The sequence below is a fragment of the Phoenix dactylifera genome, chromosome 14 (genome assembly GCF_009389715.1).
Source record: "Phoenix dactylifera cultivar Barhee BC4 chromosome 14, palm_55x_up_171113_PBpolish2nd_filt_p, whole genome shotgun sequence".
Classification (NCBI taxonomy): domain Eukaryota; kingdom Viridiplantae; phylum Streptophyta; class Magnoliopsida; order Arecales; family Arecaceae; genus Phoenix; species Phoenix dactylifera.
Window position 1 is genome coordinate 11,597,789 of NC_052405.1, and position 21,685 is coordinate 11,619,473.

The 21,685-nt window shown below is 34.9% G+C and overlaps 2 protein-coding genes across 7 annotated transcripts; both read right to left on the reverse strand.

Moving 5' to 3' along the window:
• Positions 1-6,474: 6,474 nt before the first annotated feature.
• Positions 6,475-9,784, reverse strand: LOC103714601 (two-component response regulator ORR41-like). Its single transcript, XM_008801906.4, has 4 exons — positions 9,586-9,784; positions 9,240-9,386; positions 6,993-7,112; positions 6,475-6,809 (listed from the first exon to the last, which is right to left on the reverse strand). Exons 1-4 carry the CDS (start codon positions 9,754-9,756, stop codon positions 6,744-6,746), a joined length of 504 nt encoding a protein of 167 aa, XP_008800128.2. The 5' UTR covers positions 9,757-9,784; the 3' UTR covers positions 6,475-6,743.
• A 4,906-nt stretch (positions 9,785-14,690) lies between these two features.
• Positions 14,691-21,438, reverse strand: LOC103714571 (uncharacterized CRM domain-containing protein At3g25440, chloroplastic). Of its 6 annotated transcripts, none has more exons than XM_008801871.4 (8): positions 21,282-21,438; positions 20,875-21,196; positions 18,207-18,608; positions 17,495-18,055; positions 16,566-16,675; positions 16,265-16,440; positions 16,084-16,162; positions 14,691-15,101 (listed from the first exon to the last, which is right to left on the reverse strand). In XM_008801871.4, exons 1-4 carry the CDS (start codon positions 21,386-21,388, stop codon positions 17,519-17,521), a joined length of 1,368 nt encoding a protein of 455 aa, XP_008800093.2. In that variant the 5' UTR covers positions 21,389-21,438; the 3' UTR covers positions 14,691-15,101; positions 16,084-16,162; positions 16,265-16,440; positions 16,566-16,675; positions 17,495-17,518. The 6 variants fall into 6 exon arrangements, with proteins under 6 accessions (XP_008800093.2, XP_038989628.1, XP_026663433.2 ...); XM_039133700.1 differs by having other exon boundaries at positions 16,566-16,833; XM_026807632.2 differs by lacking the exon at positions 14,691-15,101 and adding an exon at positions 16,773-16,833 and having other exon boundaries at positions 15,933-16,162.
• Between the last annotated feature and the right edge of the window lie 247 nt (positions 21,439-21,685).

The following is a 21,685-nucleotide window of genomic DNA, read 5'->3' on the forward strand; positions in this document are numbered from 1 at the left end:
ATAGGGAGATTTGGATAACCACACCCATTCTCATTTGAAAACCTTTTCATATAATTAAATAATAAATGCTCCATTTTATCTTCTATTAAGCATATCTACATGGCTTAACATTTAGAAGGATGTGCACATAATGTGATACCAGGAGAGGATTGGTGCATTTACTCTCATATTTGGTGTTCAAGATTAATCTAATGTTCAATGTGAATGAATGCTTTTCCTTCTCTTTTCTCCCTCGGAACAAGATCAACTAAATATTTTTACTATCATTAGTGTCAACTTTTCATATGGAATGAAGGAAAAAACTTTTTGCATAAAATATGTGCTGTTACAGTGGCTCTCCTTTGTCATGCTCCAGGAGTGCAACAATAATATTGGGAAACGGCACTTGTTTGCCAGCTCGGTCTCGTTGGACCCTTCTGCTTTGTCAAGTTAAAGTCCTGTCAAGAATCATGATGGAGACCGTCATTAGTGCGATCGTGTCTTTTAGGTTTCCCAACGGAGAGTATTCTTTCTCGCTTGTCTTCTTCCTTCTTCTTCCCCCCCCTGTGACTTCAGCAGCAGTTAACGAAAGAGTCGGTGTGTGCATGCTGTAGAGAAAATAATATATTAAGTAGATGAGGCAGGAAAGGAAAGGCAAGAGTGGACGCACAGTATCTCGAAGGGGGTGGGTGGGAGCCCATGCACCCATCGTACCACTGAAAACATGGACTCAGCTTTGGGAAACCACGGCCGAAACAACGGACGTGCCGAGAATTATATACAAAAAAAACAGTTGGTGGCCCGCATCCCGGATGCATGAGCCCATGTGTAGTGTATGTATGTATATGGAGAACAAATTATGAAACAGTAGGTGGCGCACTTGCTTTGAGATTTGTACAGGTGATGGATGATAGAGATTGGACCACTTTAAGAGCTGCGTGGTGGATGACCCAAAAGTGGAGGCGTGCAGAAGGTGAATGGTAGCTTTGGGTTAGATTAGATAGGGATCAGATTAGATACGGGTTAGATCAAAAGTTTATCAACCTAAATCCAATTTGTTTATTAAATAGGTTAAAATTTTAAATCTGAATTCAACATGTTTATTAGAGGGATTAAATGGATTTAAATAGGTTAAACAAATTAAGCAGGTCGGAATAAACATGTCAGGAACAGGTTAATTAAGTAGATTTCAAATAAGTTAAATAAATTTTAAACAGGTTTAAATCTGAACACAATCCACTTAATAAACAAGTTTAACGGATTGACCCATTTATGACCTAAATTCGTTCATGTCAAACCCAAATTTGCTTAAAGCAGGTTATGCGCGGATCGAGTTGACGGATCGGATTATAAATTACCATCCTTGGTGGATGGTTTTTTTTAAAAAAGAGATCAATATTTGCCTTTTGTATTAATTTTATTCTATTGAAACTAAATGAATATAATAATGTGGCATATTTACACTATGCTGCAACATACATTTTTGCGTCCTCTATTATTATTTTTTTTTACAAGGAGGTTGGGCGACAATGTGGCCAAATGTCGGAGCGATGGTAAGGTGGAATATCAAACCCAAGTTTTATATATATATCAATAAAATGTTTAGAACTTTAATGTCATGAATATTTTTATTAATCAAAATTTTATGATTGTTATTGGAAATTACAAGATGCTTTAGAACAAATTAAAAGTTAATATTATTTTATATGGTTCTAAAAAAGTTACCCACTAACCATTGGCTCTTTTTTAATTATTTTTACAACGTTTATACCAGAATTTGTCTTTTAGAAACCTCTCTAGCTTCCAATAGTCACATATAATTTTAATCAGGAGATGTCTTGTCTGCCATTTGACCACTTGAAATCAAACAGTAAATTTGTTTTTAAATGCCTCTATGTGAACAAATGTTTTACTTAAAATGGCAAATGTTTGGTTCTGTCTTTTGCTAACTATAAAAAGGACCCATTAATCAAAAGGAGGTAATGGTATACTATGTTAGAATTTTCCTAAAAATATTATGTGGTGGTGACTTTGCTTTTTCATTTCTTTTTGTGACAATTAAAATATTATTTTTTTATTGACTTTCTGCATTTTGTTAGTTTCTAGTTTTCAGATGACTAGAGAATATCCATTCAAGGTTCACCACCTCATGTTTATACACCATGAAGGGCAAATCATTAATTAGAGGTCAATATCATAGACATGCCTCCATGACCTACATCACCTTAAACCTTCTTATTTGTTCACTTATTTATTAGCTATTTATCTAAACCCTAAAATTAGATTAATGTTTATAGCAATTAGACACTATCTTTATAACATTATTTAGTGTGTCTAAATTGCAGACTTATAGTAAACAATTTGATTAGTGTTTCCAATGGAAAATGTTATTATACTATTGCCAATAGCAATGTTGGTATAGAAGGCCTATAACTAAATCGTAACTAGCAATATATTTTTGTTGAAGAAAAGGGGGATTTCTTGTTTCTTGATTACTTGCTCGATCCTAATCAATAATTATATTTCAAATCGCCTTTTCATCTCAACAACCTACAAGTGCACACTAATATTTATTTAGCACATTCAGCGCATGTGAGGTAAAGAAATGGATTGACAAATTTTAACCTCGACATATGTATGTATGTATGTATGTATGTATAAAGATAGAGAGAGAAAAAGAGAGATTTACTTAGTTACACTTGAATAAATCACTACCTAGATCCGACAAGTCTAGATTGCAAGATGTGGGGTCCCATGTTGATGATCTAGGATGTTAAATATAATTTATTATATCTAAATTGCTTACACATTAAAAATTATGTGATTAGAAGACCTCTAAAAAAAGGTATACTTTAAATAATGTAAAACATTGCATATTTTTTATGCATGGGCTACAAGTTTTTTTGCGTATTAAATAGTTTAGAAATAGTAGATCATATCTAGTAACACGAATCATCAAAGTAGAATTACCATCTCTCAATTTAGATCTGAGGAGAGATCTACTCAAGTGTATCCAAGTCAAATTCTCTCTCTTTCTAAACTATCTAAATTTTTTACCATTTAAGGCATGGGCTAGGATCATCAAATCACATGATGTTTTGTGTGTAAGCAATTTAGAAATAGTAAGTTATATTTAACGGCTCGAATTTTCGACGGACGAGTCATATTGATGATCCGATCCATTGGATATGATCTACTACTCTAAACTGCTTGCACACCAAAAATCTTATAACTTAGAGACTACTAAGCCATGCATCATTGGTCAAAAAAAATGTGTATTGTTTATGTTATTCAGATTATCTAATTTTTTAACTACTTAATACAATATCTAGAAGTATCCAAATTACATGATTTTTGTTATGTAAGCAGTTTATAGATAGTAAATCACATCCAATGACTTGGATCATCAATATAGAACATCATCATCCAATCTAGACCCAATCAAATCGGAGTGGAGATCCACTCGAGTGTAATCAAGTTAATCTCTCTCTCTCTCTCTCTCTCTCTATATATATATATATATATATACATATAACTAGTGTAAAATTGACTATCAATATTCTAAAACAATGGTCAATGATATTGATAATGATATAAAACATTTTAAGATGCCTACATATTGAAAATCATGAATTTTGGAAGTTATTTATCTATAGATCAAATGGATACAAAATGGATTGTATAAATAATGTGAATATGTTGAAATATAGGACAAGACGCATAACTATTAAATCCATTCCAGCTTTCAAAAAAGCTAGTAAATCCAATCCAATTTTTATGACCTACATGACTTAAAAGCATGTATGTATGATCCATAATTCAGCATGTTTGAGTGCTTCTAAACCATAATTATACATTATAATTGTCAATCTTCAAGCCACTTGATGTATAGGTAAATGATTTTTAAAATAAATGAATCTCAATTTATGGGTATTTGAAATGTTCTAGATTATTATCATTTACATGAGTTGTCATTTTAGAACATTATAATTGAATTTGCACGGAGTATTGAGGTCTCAATATCCTTAAGTATCAAAGAAGTCCACCTTATGGTCGATTTTTAAACTCGCTGCATTAGTTGGAGATCTAAAAGTATAAATTTTAAAAAATAAAATTGGATCATTTTATCAAAAAATGGTCAAAATAAATTGGGGTGGTCTTTAAGTCTGATAATCATCATTAATTTTAGGATCATTAAAATATTTTATCAAAGATTTAAAGTTTGGTGTGTACTTGAGTTAATTGTATCTGTAAATTGTTGTTCTAAAGTTTCAAAATTTCGAATTTCAAAAAGAAACTTGGTAATTTTAGCACTATAGTAGATTTAATATGTGTACAATTTGATTGATGCTCTTGAGGTGCATGACAAGATAGGTCAATGTTTTGTTTTGTGCATGCATGCATGGGGCATAGATTATCATTAGACCTACCAACAGTGGTTGAGACAGGTTTTAGCTTGAGGGGTTGAAATAAACAGCAATCCAAACCATTTGTCGTAGTATACACCCTTGCTCATTTTTGACAACACAACTTTCTCCAGCAAAAGACAATATTTGAAAAGAAAGTCATAAACAAGGGCTTCTTTATGGGATTGGGGCTATTATACTACTTCAAACTGTTGCAAACAATATATCTATATATATATTTCAAATTATCAAAAACTCACATAATTTGGAACATTAGGGGAAAAATCAGAGAAACAACGTCCGAAAATCGGAAGGAGGTTTCTAAAGTCTGGCTCCAGCCAGGGGTGGATACAAGGAAGGGGCTAAGGCTCTCAGTGACGAACGTTAGCGGCGGTGGTGGTTGGAAAAGAAAAGAAAAAAGACAAACCATGGCAAAAAAGAAAAAGATTCTTATTCTAGTTAATTTCTGGCCGACGACCGTAATTTCGGGTCATGAGAAGAAGAATGAGAAAAGGGAAAGAAGGCCAACGTGTTACCTTGGCACCGGCAACTTCGACTTTTAGCGAGCATAGTGATGGCCACTACGAACCTCAACAGAAAAAGAGGAAGAAAGAGAGAACGAGAAGAAATTGCTCGGGGTGGAGAGCTTTGGATGGTGGGGGCTTTCTCTTATGGAGGAAGAATGCGTTGTTATTCTCTCTACTAAACTAAGAAGGAAAGTTTAAATTGATCCTAACCAGGTTTGTCTTTGCACAACTACGATTGCACGAAGAAATTTCTTTACAATTAAGCTAAAACAGCAAATTCTTATCCATTATATTTGGTAGCACATCCATGGCAAATAGATCCTGGGAACACATTCTATGATTATAGGGTGGCAATATTATTCATCTGATCCGGATCACAATGGAAAAATAAAACGTATATATCCCTATATCAAACGTCCCACAATTTTTGGTGGTTGTTTGGGGAGGATTAACTGTTTTCTTATCTATATGCAATGGAAAACATGTCATTTAGAATATGATATGTGGCCTCTGATCCTGGACCTACTTCATTGCCATGGACGACCATGGACCTCATCAATGAGAACTACTTCAGAAGATTGGGGCTTTATTGGTCCTGTTAACTGATATAGTCAAACTACTCTAGTATTCAAATCCCATTCTGCATGTTTACGTAAAAAAGTTAGTTTTTTTCAAAAATACCCCTCTATGTAATTGATTTTCTAAACATATCTTTCTGTTTAATTGATTTTCAGATTCCGATTCCAGAAACAAACCAGATACATCGAGGAATGTGGCCATCCGATTTCCACTCTAATCCATTCCGATTTCGATTCGGGTCGAGAACTAAACATACCCCTAATTACGGTTATAACACTAATATGACAATTAAGTTTTCTAATTCAACTCCACATAAAGTCTCTCTGTATATAAACTAGCATCATGGGGCCAGCATTGACTTAATGCTACTAATTCAACCTTCCACATATTTGGCACCACCAATCTATTGATTCCATTCCGCAAGTATGGCAAATTCTTGTACTGAATTAGTGGATGTAAACAGTTCAGAATTCTCATACGATTTTCTTAAAAATAATCATTTATATATAATCTGCTCTAATATTGTTTGTTGCTAGCATAACTTTTAAATTGGTATTGAAATCATGGCTTAAGTTCTTTATGCTGGGTCTTCCCTTTGGAGTTTCTTAGCATGCCTTTTAGGTCAAATCAAAACTCATAAAAACCTTGATTCATCTTAATATGGTTAGTGAAAAAGTTTCAATTTTAACTAGCCAAACATATCCAACATCAAAATATAAAATCTTTTACAGTCCAAGATCAGATAAATTGTGAAGTGCATCTATGCAACTTCAAACTCCAACAAAAATATTCCCACAAGATGCTTTATGTATTCAAACATCTCTTCCTAAACAAATCGAAGTAAACAGGAAGCAATAATCAAACGAAGTTTAGATTTCGAGCAGATAAGCAGTTAATAGCCCAATTTATGTTTAGGCTTGTTACTTGTCCATATGTCCTGCAGTAAGCGAGCAATTTTGTGTCTGAGCAGAAGAACAACCCCATTGATGAACCCAAAACATCAATATTATTACTATGCAACTGGAAATCAACATCCACCCAGAGGTATCTTTCTGCTGTTTTACATCACACACACACAAAAAAAAAAAAGAGGTCTTGGAAGAACTAGAGATTTAGAGTCATCAACTTGTCAAGTTACATAGCCAATGGGTGATATATTTACATGTGACAGGCCACACTATACATCTTCCATGCTATGAGAAAATGAACCTAGCAAGCTAGATGTCTTGTAGTCCATCAAAATTATCAGTTACTAAGCACGAGTTATGTTGAGTCCATACTCGGTGAGAATCCGAACCAGTTCAATTTTGGAAAGCGGCTGCACCAGCAAAACCGATAGATATTTTAATCATCGAAGGGAAGAGCATATCCAACAGTAAACAAATGCTAGTGATATATTTTAGCAGAATTATAAATTATAAGCAATAGTCCATCTTATATTCATTAATGAATATTTTTGGGATATGAAATCTTGATGAAATACAAAGGTGTGATCATATACCTTGGCTTGGAAAGCATTAGCCCCTGCATGGATGAAGCGGTCTCTATCACTTGGCAGACAGTCACTAGATAAAGCAATGATAGGTGTGGTCACTCCCAGAGAACGTAGCTGCTTCGTTGCCTGTAATTAAACACGAAGTGTAAGCTATCTGCCAGAGAGAGAGAGAGAGAGAGATTTTGATCAAACTCCATCCTAAAATTTATGTAGGGCTCAAAAAGATAATCAATTTCCCGAAAAGTTGGACCTACCTCATACTTCAGCTTTGATTTTGAAGGGTTCAGTTCTAGATCCTAAACCTGAAATTAACTGTATCATGACCCAGGTTGTACAGTGTCAGCATCCAACTTGACCTAGTTGTAGGCATAAGTAATTTTATAAGTCTACCCATGTCGAGCGAGTTCAAGTGATTTTTTTGTTGCTTGACTCGATGCAGTCTTTTCGTTTTTCCCCTTCTTTTTTAAGGGGAAAGGGGGATTGGGATGCAAAATTGAGTGATTGTGCCTAATCTGCATGCTGGGACAAGAGTTGGAATTGTTTTATTGTTTACCTTTGAAAATATTGATGCTGTACACGTCTCTCAAAAAGTCTAAAATCTGCTTGCACACCCTTATGGTCATTTTCCTTTGATAAAAAGAACCTTCGACATCGGGCCGGCTCTTTGATCCTCGACAGACCAAAGCGAATAGACCGTCCTCCTCCCTTGGTACGGCTATAGCTGCCCTAACCCTTAGCCCTTTGCCTTGGCTGTTCGAAAGCCACACTAACAAGTGGAGGAGGGGGTTCAAAAACAACTGTGACTCATGCAGTAACTTCTGTGTTCCTAAACTTAGCTAAAGTTCATTCAACTGGTCAATTAATATCCTGTCAAAAGAAAATGATAATTGATATACAATTTTTTTTAAAGTGAACGAGTGCATGCATGAGCACGCACTACACGCGTGTGCAAAAATCCTTGAATGAATTATATAGTAAAATTACTTCTTATCAAGTCGACGTCATTGAATCGTAGGAGTATGCAATCTTCAGATTTTCAAGACATTTATGCATGTTTCTGATTAACAGAGGGTAATAAGCACTTATGGAGGCTTCTAAAGGGAAAAAAGGCAGAAGTTTAAACATTGGAGTGATAAAAATAGGTACATAAGCACCTTCTAGTTAAAAGGTAAGCATGCAAATAGTTTCGCCCCATATATATCTATTAATTTGATGAGGGTCTAACCTTGCAACTTGACAATAAGGTGGCATTTGGTGGCCTAAATAGGATCACTAAGATGATCTTAGATCATTGGTGATCCTTATCCCGAGGTTATCTGATCCTCGATTTTTTAAGATCCCCAGATATGGTATGCTATATTTCAATGAGTAAAGATTCACAGTTATCCACGAGTACCCTGTTTGGTATTCTATAGGAATTTAAATTCATTGACTATATAATACCAAAATTACCCCTGATATATTTCATAAAAATACACTTAGTAATAATATAAATGCATTATCATAAAATATTAATATAGTTATTAATATATTTCATAAAAATACATTTATTAGTCCTATAAATCATTAATCCTATAAGGATATATTAATTGTTATTATAGAATTAATATTTTTGTTTATACTTATAATATATTATTTTTAGTACTAATATTTTTTTGATTAGAAAAATAAGGCAAAAAGAAGTAATACATTAAATAATTTCACTATATAAACATAAAGTACCATAATATATTTCTATTATAATTTAAAATTATCATTGAATAATAATATTGACAATAATATGATTAATAATATGTTATAATATCATATATATCATAAATACAATATGTATAACATCAATATGATATAATATCATCTATATGATATTGATATAAAAAGTTAACTATATTGATGTACTAATATTTTTTCATTGGATTGGGGGATATTTTTGTCCACACTGCCTTGAGGTAAACTTTGGATTCCTGACCTCAAGCACGAATGCCCCATCACTAGGTTGGGTGGTGATTTGAGGAATGGAGATGATTTGAGATCACTACTATGTAAGATAACCATAGTGTTGATCTCATCACCTCCACCTTGGGATGATCACCCCAATCCAAAAGCCCTCTAAGAGAGTGTTTTGTTGTTGTTTATCCTCAATATTAGATACATCCACACTTCAAAATACAAAAAAGCATGCTTTGAAAAGAGCAACGAAAAACTTACAAACTAGTAATGTAAATTTTGTATGCAAAATTTTCGTTAAGTAAATACCTCATGGCCATTCATAACAGGCATGTCCCTATCCATGAAGATAAGATCATATGTTCTGCCTTGCTTAATGAAGTCCACTGCTATTTTGCCATTCTCTGCCTCCTCCAAGCCCACGTTAGAATCACTCAGAAGCCTCCTCATCACCATCTGCACTTAAATCAGGATATCTAAATATATGTTACGCCCCAGATACTTATGTAGAATAAAGAGTTAGACATGCAAACACTTAAAGGTTCCAAAACTATATAATACTGTTAGTCAATATATCCATTAGACATGTACGCATAATTTATCTCCATGACTGCAAGATCCAAAACAAAAATCATAAGAAGCTGGTGGTTTTTACCCTGTTGATCTCGATGTCCTCGACCAGAAGAACCCTCCGCCCCGTCGAACCCATGGAAGCCCGGCCGCCGTCGCAGTGCAGCGAGAAACAAATCCTTGCTATAGTGGAATTGAGGACGAAGAACGACCATATATAAAAACTCACTGGCGGCTGGTGCAGTAGAATGTGCATTGAATTCGTACAATGGCTGTCCAGATAACGCCGCAGCCTGGGACCCAGCAGCCTCCATGAGTGGAGCCTGACAACCACTGGCCGAGAATGGAACTTGGTCAGTAGGAGAAGAAAGAAGAAATGCAGCAATTTGTAGACAACTTATTCCAATTCCATTGTAATAGTTAGTTTGGCACTTCCCAAGCTTACCTTGCCAAATGGAAACAAGGGAGGTAAGCCCTTAAAATCCCTTGCCATTACAAGCAAGACTGAAGTAAAGGATGCTTGTCCATAAAATGTGAGAGGGAAAGCCTCTATAGGCCCCATGTTGATACGTGGGAGATATGGCAATAATTGATCTCATATATTCTACGTGAATATGTTATAAAAAAGGAGGCCTCAAAACTTAGGGACCAAGTCTTGCATGTCATATTTTCATTTCTTACTCTCTCTTTTTTTTCCTTTCAAAAATTTAATAAAAAATAAATCAGTAAAATTAAACTAGCTAGATTAAACAATGTAATGAAACTTCTTCAGTAGTAGGAATTTTTAAATTAAAAAAACACCTCTTCGAGAAACCAGTTGACTAAGAATTTTATTCTCGATCCCTTGTTTTCAGTGATCATTAATTTTATGTTTAATCTCTAATCCATGTGTACAAAAGTAGGCATGACTATATTGAGAACTGGCCTAATTATGTGTATGAAGTACTGAATGTGGAAGTAGTGAAAGTAAAACGGCCATCAAACAAAGGATATATAAGGTGCTAAGTTCCCCTTCATGCAAATGATCTCATCAAACCAGCTAAGCAATTCATGGGAGATTCTAACTCTACGTTCTTAGGGATGTCCTCATGTCCAAGACGAGTTTAGCAAGCAGGAATCAGATTAATGCAAATGGGAGACAAATGAGGGAAGAAAAGTTAGAGGGAGGAATAGTTGTATTAATTGATTACTACCAAGTGTGAAGAGGAAGTGAAGACCTGGGATTCTGTTGCTCTTCCTACAAAGAGGTAAAGGAAAACTGGCAGCCATGTGCTGTGGTACCACCTTTTCTTCCTCTTGTTCTCCATGCGTCCAAGCTTCCGCTGCCATGGCTTTCTTCTTTCCTTTTCCCTTGCCAAAGTGAGGCTGCTTGAGACTTAATAAGGGACGGGTCCCGGCTACGTCTGTTGCGATGGTTGATGCCAAATCCCTATGAGGATATTCTTGGTTTTCAGAAGCAAATATTTGTTCTTCTTATTGTGGCAAGTTAAATCCAACAGTAGAAACCTGGGTCTTGTGGATAAGTGCATAGAAATTTCTATGAGGATGCGATTATGTGCTACTGGAAGCTCCATTATTGAGGATCTATTACTTAGGATTTCTGCTGTTTTTGAAGCAAGAACCATTGTGATGGAGATTGAGGAATTGATTGGCTAGGTGCCCGTGGCTTCTCTTCTATCTTCGTTAAGACCATACTTGATCCCCGTATTGTATATATAGAGATTTATTTCTAATGATGCTTCATGTCATGATGATGGCCGTAAGGCTAGATATGATGTTCAAAAGGTAGGTCTTTTGCTACTTATTTCTCATGTCCATGACATGAAAGAAAAATCATAAAAATGTCAAATATCATGCAACAATGCATGGAAATATATATATATATATATATATATATATATATATATATATATATATATATATATATATATATAAATATAAATAAAAGATTGGCAGTTTGACGAGTGTACAAAGGTTGAAATCAAAACATGGTAGAGTTGGCTGAGCTGACCATTAATTCAAAGACAAGTACTTAAGAAGATTTTGAATTAAAAAAGAAAAAAATAATTGATTAAAACACTAATTAGTTTAAAATTTTAGTCATTCATCAAAATCAATATTTAAAAATGCCTTGACTTCTTGCACCAATATGCAACATAATTCATGTTTTTTTAAAAGGCCAATCATTAATACGACTCTCTTGCCACTACAGCAATATCTGGTATTGCCAATGCTTTTTAATGCATTTGCCCATGGGAAAAATTATCGTGTGACATTTTAATCATATATTATGGATAATATTTCTTCAAATACATGTAGATCGCTATCACTTGTTTCCATCACAACTTAGTTCACATGTTTTATGCGAATGGTAATTGAGAGTCATATTACAGTTGAACCAATCATCGGTGATTAACAGTAACAGAGATGGATGATATATCTATTTTTGTTTTTTAACAGTAACAGTTCAAATAGAGCTAGAACTCATAGAAGTGTTTTAGAGAGGGAGAGAAGGCAAAAGCTTAAAATTGCTGGAAGCGTTTAGAAGTGCATCCGCATAGAAGTTTCTATGCGTCCATCATGCCCGAATCATAGCATCATCGTGGGACCAGTTTCATGAACCCGACCGTATTCATGGCACGTGGCATCTCGACGGCATCTATCGAGGAAAAGCTGACATGGCGGCGTGACGTACGAAAGGGGAAAGATCCGGGCCGGATCTCACGAAAGGGACAGAAAGGCAGCGGACCTTTTATCGATCTTTCCTTCCAAGTCTTTCCAGAAAGACGCCACGTGTCCTCTAAACGATTTCGACCAACAGTTTTTCGACACGTTTCATCGATTCCGTCAACTGGTGGGTGGAAGATCTTATGCTGTTTCGTGTTCAGGATTTCCGAGGCCGTGCACGTCTCTCGGTCTGAGATTTAATGTGGGGTGGGACGTTGATGCGAACACTGAAGAAGATTTGGATAGTACTACGCGGACAGGTCATATTACCAAATCGAAGGTCTGTGCCACATGGCATCATATCATTGGCAAGTTTATGGGCCCTCAGGACAAGCTTTTACAATTTTTTTTTAAAAAAATAAAAAACTTAGACAGCAGCTGAGGAGGAAAGATTGGAAGTATATATATATATATATATATATATATATATATATATATATATATATATATATATATATATATGTTTATTTTGTTGTATTCAAGTTAACAAATTATCATATTTTTTAATATATAAATCCTTTAAAAATAATAAAATTACATGGAATAATTTATAGTTATTCCGTTCGAAATGATAATATACGATATCTTTTTAGAGGATACATAGATAGAATTTATATCCTAATTTTATTCATATTTTTAACCAATTCTATGGAAAGCCTGCGTGATTTGTACGTTTAAGTTAAATATTTTTTTAATAAAAGCACATTTAGTATTATGCATATCAAATAATTTTCAACTTTAAAAATAATAAAAATATTTTGAATAAGATCTGTGTGGTGGGTTGATGGCATGGTATAAGTTTTGAACCTTTTATGGCACCGATAGACCTAATTTCTTGTGCTACAGGAACATGAGAATGGATTTCAAAACTATTTATTTTTTCGTGAGAAGAACATGGGCAGGAAACTGTGATGAAGTCAAGAAAAAGTTAATCAGGTCGGATTAGGTGGACTTTTGTTCTTAATGGCTTTGATGAGATCCTTTTGTACGTGAAAACGAGATGTAGATCGATTTGGAGTGATGGAAGGAATTTGGGTAGATGTGGGCTTTCAATGTAGCATCAAGAGCTTTTTGTTTTCTTTCTTTTATGGGATTCCTGACAAACTCTAGGTGGACCAGAATCATATTTTCTGAAAACTATGATAGATGGTCAAGTTTAATTCAATATAAATTAGTTGTTGAGACAATCTCTTAATAGAAATTGATCTGCGCAGATCTTGGCATCCATGGAATAGGCTAAGTTCATGTCTCCAAGAAAGACTTGGGAAAGAAAAATTACTGTTTGACATATGCTAGAACTAGAAGGTGCTGTTAATAGATTTGATGCAGTGACAAGGAGCCGGTTAATGTCACTAGAAGTAGAGTATTAGTGGCTTGCATTTCAGTCCCATCTGCACCTTAATAAAAGAGTCAAAGTTTTGAATAATCCATGTGAGATCATTTTTTAGAGAGGGCCAGAAATTTTTATTTTATTTCATATTTCTCGATCAATAAATTATAAATTAATGATTATATTTTAATATATAATAATTAATATAAGAAAATATTGATTAACTTATATTTATTATTTTGAAAATAATAACAGCATCATCACCTTTCGAAAGATTACATAACCGGCTAGAATTCATGTTATAGATCTATTTATGCCAATTTTTTGATGGTTAGGGAGTAAGCTAGATTGACCTCTACAAGAAAGATTTCAGGAAAGAAAAAATTGTTTGAAATACTTTTAATATTATAAGATGGCAATGAAAAGATTGGTAAGATCACCAAGAACAGGATACTAATGGTGTAGATTTGAGTCCATAAGCTTTTAACAAAGTGGTCATAGATTTGGATAGTCCAGGTCAAACCATTTTTGAGAAGGCTGTATATATATTTGTTTTATTTTGCATAAATTAATTAAAATATTGCAATATAATGTAATGAAAATGTAATAACTAGTTTTAAGTTTATATTTTGAAAGTAATAGTAGTATCATGACCTTTTTAGAGTTCGCATGACTGCAATCTATACAAGTATTTTCATATTTTTAATGACAATGTCCTGACAACTACCAAAAAAGGATGGCCAATGCAAGAAAGATTTAAAAAAAAGATTGCAATGGCAATTTTGAAAAAAAGCCACCATAGGTAGGTTGCCAGCAGCCTGAGTTTTTTTTTTTTTTTTTTTTGCTAAAAACAAAAGTATCATGTACGGATATAACCAAAAAAATCAAAAAATAGTGCATCACGAAGCACACGCACCGGGCAACTCCGCCTCCTCCGCCTAGGGGTGCAGCCTGAGTTTGAGTTCACTAACCTTTTGGCTACATTTGGCTTCGCAATAAAAAAAAAATAATTACAGTAAGTTACTTTTATTTTCATTTGGCTACAGCTTTTAAAATAGTCCTAAGCTAAGGGTGTTTTTATCCATTAAGAAAATTTAAATAAATATAGATAAAGGCTTTATGTTGCGAATAACTTATAAAAATCTGTTCTTGGAATGATGATCATGGACATAAGCAAGTTTGATACATACATACATACACACATTACATATTTCCTTTACATAGTTTGGCCACGAAAAAATTAAAAAAAAAGGGCTTATAATAAACCTTTTCCTTTTTTCTTTTTTTTTTTTGGGAAGCCAAACACTACCTTGGGGATTTACTCTTTAATGATACAAATCTTGTTTGGTTGGCAACTCATACACGAGTCGGAAAGCCCGCAAGGAGATGAATCAGAAGGATGGAATTGGAGATATCGAGAAAGCCTCTGACTTGACAATGTCAAGATTTTCAAGATATCAAAATGGTTTTTAACATCCCTACCATCTCTGCTTTCATGGAAAATATCATCACATATACGGTGATCGAGAGTCCAAATGAGTTTCCTGTCAGCAAATTGACAGGGATTACAATGAATTAATGAAAAGAAAAAGTAAACATATTTAGAAGACTATGAGGATATGACCCCTGTACTTCTGTACGACAAAACCAACAGGAGCAAACTACATTGCACATCTGCTTTTAATATATTGCTTTTAGTATATTGTTTCGTATTGTACTGTACTATTACATTATTATATTATATTACATCACATTATTATAATTATATCATAATGTACAACTATATTATATCATATCATTTCTTACTATATATTATATTATATTTTAATAATATTATGTTATATTATAATATTTATTATATCATATTCTAATAATATAATATAGTTTAATATTATACTTTAATGATATTATACTATGTAAGAATACTTTAATGTATAATAATATGTAATATTATATTATATTATACTATAATATATAATACTATACAACGCTCTATTATTATTTTTTGTCTACTAAAAGCGTTTCCTCAATTCAATTAACAAATAAATGTACATGTTCCATAGTACTTTTTAAAAATATAATTATCTAACAACAAACAGCTTTTAAGCTCTACTAGTCAAAATTCTACTTCCAAAAACTACTGACAACAATCCCAAAGCCTAAATCTCTTGTTAAAATTCATTTTAAAGAACCACTTGAGTTGTGAATTTGAGCTTGTCCCCATGGTCGCACTGTCTATACAAGGGTTCTGGTTCGAATCTTGAATTGGTGCATCCGAGTATATAGGCATAGTAACTAAATTTCATGTGGGTCTTCCTTTCTCCCTCAAATAAAAAACAGAAACAAGCTTGGAAAATGTAAGGAAAACCATCAAGAGAGACTGTTCCAATAGGCTGAATTCCATGAAGTAATTAATATGCAAACAAGAATCTAACATGTAAATTGTCATCAGGAATTCAGTAGTCCACGATAATATTAGAGCAAAGACACTAACATTGGTGTCTTGCAAAGATCTAGAATGCTTACTTCAAAGGGCGCAGGATCATGTCTACATAATAAACAGTACGGTGCCCTTCATCATCAGCCTGTCCATTGAAAACTTGGTCTATCCGCATTGCACGAAGGGATAACCATCAGCTTGACTTGTTAGAATAATGAAGTATTCAACAGGAATTTCCAGTCATCAATATACTTAAAAAGTACCAACCTGAACAGATTTATGAGGTGCAAACCATTTCTCTTGCATCATAAGAGCCCGTATGATCAGAAAGGCATCCAGTAAATGCTACCAGATCTGAATGGTAAGTATCCTCTAGCAGAAGGCTTCCTAGCTAGCAAGTGAAGGAACTTCAGGCAACCGTGCCGCAATGCTTGAAGCCAACACTGTCAACCAAGTCAGAAAGAAGTCTGCTGTGAGAAGCCCCAAGTACGTGCAATGATCGCCATTGCATGCAGCACTCATTGCAAAGATCAGTACAAGAAATTAGCAGTTAAGTATAGGAATTCACCATCTCAGAAAAGGGTTCTGTTCATGCAGCAGATATCGAGCATTCTGGTGATGAACTTGATTGTGGAAACTGAAAAGCCAATGAAAATTTCATCTCCTCCCACTGACTGCCTAAAAGGATCCAAGTATGAAAGCCACAAACAGCAATAATTCAATACAGAGAAACTCTGTGCAAGTGAATGAGCCAAGAACAATTGCGAATTTGTACTTTTTCTTCTCGTCTATACAGTGTGCAACTTCTTGATAAGCGGCCAAAAGATTGGATCGATCTATCAAATACAACCACAAGCAAATTTTCAATAGACACTATATAAAACATGCAAGCAACTTAACAATCTGGAAAAGTTTACAAGCAACACTAAAATGGCGATATGCTGCATATCTTAAGAACTAGTATTTTAAGTTCCTTATTTTTTTCTTTTCAAAGGAGTATTGTCTACTGCAGTAACAAACATTATCAGTCACTCTATTTAGCTTCATCCTTACATCTTTCAGGAGGAAAATTAAGCGTCCAGTAACAAAAAAGGTCGAGTAGCAGACTTGCTGAAAAAACTTGAACGGTAGCCTTTAACTATGCTCATTCACGAGTATTTGAAAAGATAACTATTCAAATCAATATGCAAAAGAGGACAAAGCCTAGTGTAGGAATTAGTCTTGTTGATCAACTAGCAAAGATTAAGCTATATAATTTTCCACAGAAAAAATAAAACTGATTTTTTGTTTTGTTAATTCTATGCATCTCTTTTTAACTCCAGTCAAACTGAAATGTTACTACTTATATTCCTATATACCAAAAAAAAAAAAGATGATAAAGGAGAAAAGATAATAACTAATTTCTTCTACTTCCAACCTGTTATTCACAAGCAAAATGCTGAAGTACGGTAAGACTTAGGCAAACTCATTAGAATCTTAGCATGCATTGATTAATACCTGGTAAAATCCACTTTCTAAAAGTCATGATGAACAGATTTCTCTTTTTTTGATGGAATGATGAACAGATTTCTCAGGCTGGGTGTGTTGGTACCCCGAGTATTTCTCTTCATCCTCTGAATCTGTCTCTGTTTCAGATACTTCTTCACCTTCTGAATCAATTTCAGGCCCTGTGAAAATTTCATCATGGGAATCACTTTCAAGGATATCATCAGAATCAACTTCTGAACATGAGATAGCTGCAATAATATCATCATTTTCTGAATCTGAAGAATCAACTTCAAAAGTATCATCAGGATCAACTTCAGTATTTGAGAGATCTTTATGCAAATTATCATCACTAGTTGAACAGACACTTTCTTCCTTTGTCAAGGTAGATATCCCTGCCTCCACTTTTAAGTGGCCTTGCCCATCATCACCATACACTAAATCTGAATTCCTTGAGTTAGGATCACCATAAAGTGCAACATGTCGGTAATAAAGTTCAAGCTCCTTCTCGGATATTGCAATGAAGCGCCTCACCGTCTCAAGTGATTGCTCATACTTTGATTTTTCAAGTGCCTGAAAACAGAAAGTCAACTCAACAACACTGACAACTGAGAACTCAACCATGTTAATTGATTACATCATTACTGCCAGGTCAAAGGAGCCTAAAAACTAAAACTATATAAATTTCCAAGAAACAAAATGTGGAAATGACTGAAGCACATACTTTTTTCTTGGACAGTGTATCAATAGGTGACATAACTTCAGGCTGAACATAATTCTTTCCCCGATAAAATACAATTGTATTATTGTTAATAATTTGAATTGGTATGCCACCACTCAGCCTAGCTATCTCTTTTGCATATTCATGAACTTGGCCCGGTTTACAGGGCTTGCAGACGACCTTAACTGTTTCATGCTTTTTCCAATGCAAATGCATGTTAAGAATTACACCTCCAAAAACGCCTCGCCTTCCAACTGGTACATAATTGGACTTTTTCTGGGCCATCTTTTTGACGTAGAAGCGTTCCTCGCCTGTCAAGTCTTCTGGTTTGGTCATTGGTCCTTGAACTTTGGGAACTTCATACTTCTTGAGCTTTTCAATCAGTAAGGCTTCCTTAATTTTGGCCTGCATTTGGGAACAGATTGCCTTTCTTTACTTGCGTATAACAGCAACCAAATTTTAATTGGATAACAAACAAAGAGGTTTACAAAGTATGAAGAAGGTGAAGAGAAAGAAAGCGAAAAACACAGCATCAAAGTAGGGCATATAATGTAGTGACAATCATTTAGAGTACCAGGATCTGATACTGAGACACTTCATAAGTGCCATGGGTGCCAAGTGTCCAGCATTTTAACATTCAAAAATCCTAAAAAGGGGGGACATTTTTGATACAATTCATTTGATAAAATTAAGTATGGTATGTCCTAAAAAAGGCCGATGACAAGCATATATTAACCAATCAATGATACTTTTAATTAGAAAAAAACTTGCGCCCATGCCATGATAACAATAAAGAAAAAGAAAGTAAAGGTGTAATGTCTCATAGAAAGAGTTTAGACACTTCAGACTAATACTGTTTAGTGGTAATACAGTTGAGAATTCAAGTGTCATCCACAGCAGCAAGGTATTCTTTTGACAGAACACTTCCAGAAAAAAAGTGTCAAATGGTAATAATCTAGCTGACATAAGTAGGACACTCCATTCTTTTGTAGATTTGTGGACTGCTATGCCCTCAGTAGCAGGAAACTTCTACCTGGGCTGCCCACACCCTTTTTCAAACCTCCCAAAAAACTTGCTCCTACACCTGCAGAGAAATTTGCTTCCCGAACCTGCACCTGCTCCCACTCCAAGTAAAAGGTTGTGCCATGTGGTGTCATATCCAAGTGTCCAAAAATGATACCACTTTCAAAACTCTCAAAAAGTGAAGTTTCTGAGTAACACAGATACATGAAAAGGGCAGAGAAACCAAATTACTTACTATAGCAATAGAAAACTGAATTAACTCTGGGTCAGGAAAGCATAATAACAACACCTATTTGGGCCCTTCAAATATTCATAAACCGTGAATTAGACAAACTAAACTATGAAGATGCCACACCCAGTAGCCAAATGGTTCCAAACCCCTGAAGACTAACACCGTATGCAATAAAATTGGACATTGCAGATCAATTCCACTCAAACTGTTTCTTAATCAAAAACAGAGTGGTCGGAAAAAGCCAGAAGAACCAATTATAACACTTGACTGACAGCAAAACTATCTCAATAATTTAATGCGACTACTCACAAGTGAAACACAGCATGATAAATCAAGGTAAACAATATTGGTGGAAAATGGTGATTGTGAAAGATGGGTGGAGACTTTTAAAGATTTAGAATGAAGATGATTTCAAGGGTTTATTTACTATGGAAAACTCTCTTAAAGGGATAAACTTGTAAGTAAATTTTAGTGATATGCACTTAGTTGGGAATAGATTTGAGTTATCTTCTTGTTCTAATGAGCAATAAAGGTGAACTCATCATAGTTTTAATGAGGAATAAAGCTTTCTCATCCCTATGGAGTAAGGAGCAAGGAATAAGCAACCATCATTTAGGAATATTTGACTGGCATGCTCGCTTATTTGGTGGCTGAAAGAAATACATAGATGACAACTTCCACAAGTAATAAATTCTTTACAAAATTTTTGCAAAAATATGACCATCTATCTCCTCAAGACAGATGTACAAACTATTATTTCCTTCTTCCTGTTCCTTCTCTGTTCACCTCTTCTTCCACTGACCGATGAGAACCCCCAGCTTCTTGAGCTAACGGGACTCTGCAGTTCCTAGAGTTACACTATTAGCCTTTGTAGCTGAAGCTCTCAGCATCCGCCCTTTGCATACACCTTGAAACCGCTTTTTCACCTAAGCTCTATGCGCCATTTCATGTACACAATTCCCTCCATTAATAGATCACATAAAACCTTGATAGGAGCATCTCCACCATCAAACAACTCCAATTGCAAGCAAAAGATTCCAAAATTCACACCTTAAACACAAACAAGCTCGCAGCAGTTTGACAGAATAATTAGCCTCTCCATGCACCTCCTCTCCCCAAAATTTTCCCCTAACTCAAAAGCCTACAAAAACTAGTATCTACCAATAATTGCTGGGGGCGAAAGAATCAAATCCTTCAATAATTTCCACACTCATCTAAATAATCCCAATATAACCCGGATACTAATATAGAGAGTAACAGGATGATTTTAAAGAGAATGATAATGCAAAATACCGATCCAACTCACCTTCTCAATCTCATATCCGCCCACAAAAATGGGGGAAAGAAAACCTTTCCCACCTAACAAGCTGAAATCAATAGAAAAGCAAATCAAAATGCTAACTTTAGGCTTCCCACCTTCTCAATCTTATATTTAATCCTTGCCTCGGCGGTGGCAAACTTTCCCGTCTTCTTCTTTCCCTTGGGTCTGATCCTACGAGGGTCCTTCTTGTTGGCCTCCCTCCGCTTCCGCTTCTCCCGCTTCCTCTGGAGCTTAAGCCGCTTCTTGGTCCGATACCTCTCCTTCCTTGGTGGCTCTATCTCGTGAGTCTCGAACCTCGGCTTCCCGTCCGACAGGACGAGGTTTACCGAGCCGTAGCTCACACTCCTCGAAGCCCATGAACGGCGATATGGATCGAAAGAATCAAAGCTTTTAAAGGAGGGTAGAAGAAGGCCAAACCTAGGGTAGAAAAAGAAGAAGATAGATTGAGGAAAGGATGGAAGGGGAGAAGGGAACACAGTGAGGTAAGGTTAGGGTTTGATACCTGAGAGGGAGTGGAGGAGGGGGAGTTGGGATTGGCGAGAAGGAATGGAGGAAGCGAGAAAGCGGGGATCTTTTGAGTCCCTGAAGCAAGACGAAGCGGCCTCCCATTTCCGGATACGAAGTGCAAGAGGGAGGGGAGGGCCGATGACAGTGATGACTCATAAGCACTCCTTTTACCGGATTTTGGGTTGGTCCGTTCCGGAGTTCGGGTTAGGTTGGGTTGTGTCGGATCAAAAGCTTAACAAAAAAAAAAAAAAAAAAAAATTCTTACCAAAATATTTTTTTAAAAAAATAATATTAAATTTAAAAAATAATTCTTATATGTTTAGTTAATTATTAAAAAAATTGGCATATTCCAAAATAATTTATGATTAAGCCTCTACTTTTTTTATAAAAATTATATAA